The sequence below is a fragment of the Oreochromis niloticus genome, linkage group LG11 (genome assembly GCF_001858045.2).
Source record: "Oreochromis niloticus isolate F11D_XX linkage group LG11, O_niloticus_UMD_NMBU, whole genome shotgun sequence".
Classification (NCBI taxonomy): Eukaryota; Metazoa; Chordata; class Actinopteri; order Cichliformes; family Cichlidae; genus Oreochromis; species Oreochromis niloticus.
This window is the reverse complement of record NC_031976.2, coordinates 37,655,790-37,661,290: the sequence shown is the minus strand read 5'-3', so window position 1 is coordinate 37,661,290 and position 5,501 is coordinate 37,655,790. Positions and strand designations below refer to the sequence as shown.

The 5,501-nt window shown below is 40.5% G+C and overlaps 1 protein-coding gene across 3 annotated transcripts in view; it reads left to right on the top strand.

Annotated features, from left to right (window-relative positions):
• Window positions 1-780: 780 nt before the first annotated feature.
• The window catches only part of LOC109204140 (collagen alpha-4(VI) chain), a 38,498-nt gene continuing 33,777 nt past the window's right edge, over window positions 781-5,501 (top strand). For all 3 annotated transcript variants that reach the window (XM_019364413.2, XM_025911325.1, XM_019364414.2), the window contains exons 1-3: window positions 781-1,260; window positions 1,865-2,223; window positions 2,855-2,933. In XM_019364413.2, the coding sequence (XP_019219958.1) occupies window positions 1,083-1,260; window positions 1,865-2,223; window positions 2,855-2,933 (616 nt within the window). In that variant the 5' untranslated portion in view covers window positions 781-1,082. The remainder of the gene's footprint in view (window positions 1,261-1,864; window positions 2,224-2,854; window positions 2,934-5,501) is intronic.

Here is a 5,501-nt window from a genome sequence, read left to right as displayed (position 1 = left end):
TTACAATGGTCAGAACAAAGACTTTATAGGGTCAATCCAAAACCACAACCGTTCAGTCAACCCTTGACACAGTTTAAAAGAACATCGTCTTCGGCTCGAACCCAGGTGCTTCCTGTCACCATCCTGCCCAGGCTTATCTTCTGGAACATCAGGCCCACGTTCTGCACAAACTGTCACTCATGCAGGCACAACTTTGCAGTTATAGCAAAACATGATTAAACTCTTACCTATATAAATGAGTCTAACTAATATGTGTGTGTGTATGTGTGTGTCCACTTCTGCTGCCCTTTGTTTCACCCTTCACTTCATCAGCTAAACCTTGTAACCTTTCCACCAGACAGAAGGCCAGCACGTACACAACTGAAACTATGTGTGTGTGTGTGTGTGTATGTGTGTATGTCTGTACGTGTGTGATCCTCACGCTGCACCTTAATTGACCTCAGCTTAAGCAACCAGGCTAAGGCCATCCTGTGTGTGCCGATCTTGACTTATATGTAAAATGTATAAAACAAATGTTTCAATCTAATACAACTACTTAAAGCTTAATCAAAGCTTAATCAAAAATATAAATGCATAATAAAATGACAAACCAACTCAGACTGCTTTCAGTTTCACTTCAGCAAGCCTTGCAGAAGTGTTTCCTGTCTCATTTTGGCACAGAGTATATTTCCTGTCCCTGCAGCTCAGTTTCTCACCCACTGAAGACTTCAGTGTAAGAATATAAAAACATTCAAAAGCCTTTAAAATTATAGATTCAACTCAACAGTTTAAAGTGGTTCTTCTTGGACCTGTAATAAAAGCTTAATTGGGTGCCAATATGTTTAAACATCTAAATGCAATATCAATATTCATAATTAATGGAATGATAATACTGATTATAAAAAATAGCAGCAGAAATAGCAGCATAATATTCCAGCACTCCCAACAGTGGAAACGCTTATCTTGGAGAAGCCTTGGTTCACATTAGGGACTACTTTCATGAATCAAAGGGAAGCCGCAGAGACGTTCCCAAGAACCTGGTGTTGATCACAGATGGTAATTCTCATGATGACGTGGAGGATGCCGCAGAAGCGGTCAGGAAAATGGGGATTACAATATTCGCCATTGCTGTTGGAGATGTCTTTTACCTACAGCTCCTGCAGATCACTGGCACACCAGAGAAGGTGTTTAATGTCGACAGCTTTGACAGCTTGGCAAATATCAAGAAAAAGATCATTGACGAAATCTGTGGGACTGTGCCTGATGACGACCCCAAAATTGGTAAGTTGGAAAAAAGAGACGTCCCTGACTAGTAAGTTCATAATCAGGCGAACAGAAAATCTTTAAGTGACTATTTTAAAAGAGAGACTAAACCCAGACAGCCAGAAGATCCAAATCACCACTGTTTGTAATTAAATTCTGCAATTTCCGTATTTTAAATGGTGACTCAATGTGAGGCACCATTTATAACAGCAACTGCTTTCACACCACATTGTTCGGGGACAAGTACCTACCGGTGGTGGTCTGCTGCGTGCATTCACCCCACACTAAGTGAAATGCACGTCCCCGACTGTGAACACACCCAGTCTTCAGTTTGAGTAATTTCTGCTTGGTTTGCCGAGAGCTGCTGTTGTTATTGTAGATGCCTAATGTTTTACCTCTTATCATTTAAAGACTGTTACTGGTGCTGCATTCACAGTAAACATAAATCATCAAGTATCCACTCTGTTGCCTAAAGTTAGCAGTACTAGCACGAGCATCAGTACCTTTGATAGTTTAATCCTGTTGTTTGATTTAGTGAGCCCCTCTTGTCCACATGTTAATGTCTTTAGCTATAAAAGGTCAAAGACAAACATCCTTTCCCTGCTTCTCTTCCCATGTTCAGATTGCACCATCGACGTTGCAATAGGATTCGACATTACTGACACGAGTGGATCCAACAACATGCTGATCAGTGGCTACATCCAACACCTGGAAGAGATTGTCCATCATATTTCACATATTTCAACAGTAGAAAACTTGTGCTGCACTGGCGTCCCCCGGTCCCCGGTCAAGACCCAAATCGCCTTCCATTTGGTAGACAGAGATGGCAGGGCCTTGTATGATACAAGTTTTCCAGACTTCAGTGAGGACGTGTTGAAGAAAGTCTTGAGCTGGAAGTTGTCCCAGCCGACCTACTTTAACTCTGAGCTGCTGAATTTCTTCAAGGAGAGGTTCAAAGCCAGGTCCAAGGCTACTGTCAAGGTGAGACATGTTTAGATTTGTGCTGTCAGCGTTAATCTTGTTAAAATGATGTTAACGCCATAACTGCAGCAAATCTCTGTTAGTGAGCTAGCGCTAGTGAGCTGCACGGTGCTAACACGTTAATGAGCTAACCGCTCTAACACGTTGACGTCGTGCAGCCCCACGCACGTGGCGATCTGCGGTAACTTGCTAACGGAGATTTGCCGCTTTAAAGCGGTTATGGCGTTAACGTCATTTTAACGAGATTAACGCTGACAGCTCTAGTTTAGACCTTTCAGAATCCTTCAGTTCTCATTTTCACCATGAAATTATCCAAGTAAATGAGTTGATATCCTGTGTTGCTAACATGCAACTGTGCTATTTTTCATCTTGTTAAAATTTAGCACATAAACTGCAGCCGAGGCTGTTGGGTAGTTGCTGTTACCTAGCATGAAGACTGCTATTGGTAAAGAGCTTTGTTTATAACACGGGAGTATGTGGGGACTGACTCACTGCTGGAGCCTCTAGTGGACATTAGAGGAGCTGCAGTGTTTAGCACTTCTGCTGACTTCATTATTCAGCACTGAAGATTACCACTTCATGAGACGTCATCCAAATTAAACTGTTGGACGTGGCTTACTCTGTCGTTTAGGTCTTGATGATCTTCTCTGATGGACTCGATGAAAACGTCGTGAGTCTACAGCGGGAATCAAAGCTGCTGCGAGAGTCTGGTAAAAACATGCAATTATTTACTAAGATCACTTCATTCCAAACTTTGCTTCTGGTTTTCTCATTGTGTCATCTTTACTTTTCATTGCTCATCTTTATTGACATCCCCATGCACTTTGATCTGATGTTAGCACACAAATTATTCAGTTATTATATTAGATGTATGGGCTAGTGTCCCATGTGTGTCCTAAAGCATAAAAACGCATGCTTTAATTTTAATTCTGGGCTACGAGGAAGGAAGTGATTAAAGTGGAGCAGAATAAGCGGAAGCACAAGAACAAGAACTTTCCTTAACAACCAGGAAAAAGTGGTTTGTGTAGAATGACAGAGAGCTGAAAGAACTGAACATAATATGTGGAATTACAGGGATTATTTTACATAACCATCATCTTATCATTGCATTAATTATCATTTCATCAAAGCGTTTATTGAAGCTGCTGGCATTATGTTATAATTTATATTATAGGGGTTATCATAATCAAATATTAACTACTTTAAAATGATTGAGTTAAATATATATGTATCATAACTCATATGCTGAGTATATTGTTACAGTAAAATAGTAGCTGAGCAAAGGCCTGAATGTATTCAGCTTCTTGTGGTATTTGAGTTTGCTTAGTTACAGGTGACGGAAGGATGTCCAGTCCATGGTGACCTCAAAGGCCTTAGGTCATCACCATATTCGGAAGAGTATGCCACAAGGAGGAACCTCTGTGTTTGCATTTAATTCTTAAAATACATGAATGTTCTGTACATGCAAATTATGTGCTTGTAAACGCAAGAAGGGGCGTTACAATACCCTGATGTTATAAAAGCAATCTAGAGTGTATTTTGGGTAGAGATGTACAACTGTTTTGCAGTTTACACCTCTCCACGCTGCGTGCATTAAAATCAATTGTTTGAACGACCTCTTCTGGACTATCATTGTTTTACTCTCATCCTCAATTTCGAACCCGTAACATTTGGTGCATTGGCCGAGGTTGAGGGAGAAAAGTTGGAGAATGAGACTGAGAGGGTCCAAGGTGCTCAAACAGGCAGACACGAGTCAGTGGTCGAAGTGAGTGGACATAAGCCGGCTTATTCAAAGGTAAGGCACTACCTGTTGAATTATTTCCAAACAGTGCTGAATTGGTTCTGACAAAATTGAAAGTCTACTCACTGAAAATTACTGGTAAAGGTCTGTTTTGATTTTGGTGAAAATCTCATGAGAATTGAAGTTGAAGTAATGATAATGTAAGGTTAAGTGACAGTACTGATTAAAGGAAATGCAGTTGGACTGCTACGAGGATTTAAATGCAGTTGGACTGCTAAGGAAAGAGAATTTAAAGTAGTTGGACTACTGAATAGGAATAGGTAAAAGTAACGGAAATAGGAAAAGGACAAGTTAAAGTAGTTGGACTACTGAATTTAGGATATAGGTCATTTGAAATCTGTATATGGTCATACAGTTATAATTGAATATAAAGCTGGGCTTGGACATCAATACAGTCGGTTTTGTGGTTTCATAGGATGTCTTTAAAATACAAGTAAATTTCTGTAGAACGGAACTGTGGGAAGTTCTAAGAAAGTGCATTGTTCGGAGGTGACGCTCCCAATTTCCTGGGGACGCTCAGGATTTTCCGTTGGACGGGATAGTCCGATTGGCAATCGTGGACAACTGGGGACGGTCCAAAATAGCTACTGATTGGATCAGTTGACCGTTTGGAACGGTGTTTGCACTTTTTTTGGGCAGTAAAGCTTGGAGCTTGGGCGTTGGACGCTTTTAAATTTACTTAGGATATTTAGGGATTAGAGCAGATACAGTTTGGAACTGAGACTGTCATTGATGATCAAAAACTTGGAGTTTGTCCCTTGGAGGGTTAATTCAAATTTTGTCTAAATTATGTAGGTTGTGCAATTTAAGGCCTTGTAAATATTATTTAATTTATCAGACGTCTCTGTGTTATAATTTCTATGTTTGTATATAGGCTCTGTCTGCCACGGGCACTGCAGCAGGCTGGTTATTTTGAGAGTGTGTCTGTGTCTATGTAAATGAGATGCCTGTGACTTATTTCGAGTGACATTTCCTGTTTACTAATGAGTGGCTAATGACTGACTGCAGAGCCTGGGTGAAGGACGACGTATATTGGTGTTTTAAGGGAAGAATTGCTTTTATTTCTACTTTGTTGGCATTACGGTTGTTAAATACGATGACTACTTTATGATACATGTCTGTCTCATTTTGCATGTGTGCGATTGGCTTTCAAATGTAGTTTTGTAATGTAACCTGTACACTCCATGGAGGAAACAGACCATGGAGTTTTGGAAGAAGATAGCAGAGATATGACTGGCTTTACGTTTAGTCTTGTGTTGACTCCAATAACGGATGGTCAGACAGGGCTGGTTGAAACAGAGGTGCGTGTTTGCTGTGAAATAGGGGCCACTGACCATGACTCAAAACACAAAGGCTGTGAGATTAAAAATTACTGTGAGTAACGGTTTGACTTTTGACTAGGGAAATAATATGCTTACTTTTGGGTTTATGAAGATCTCGTAACAATCTGGGGGAGATGCCGGGGTAAAAAAGAGTG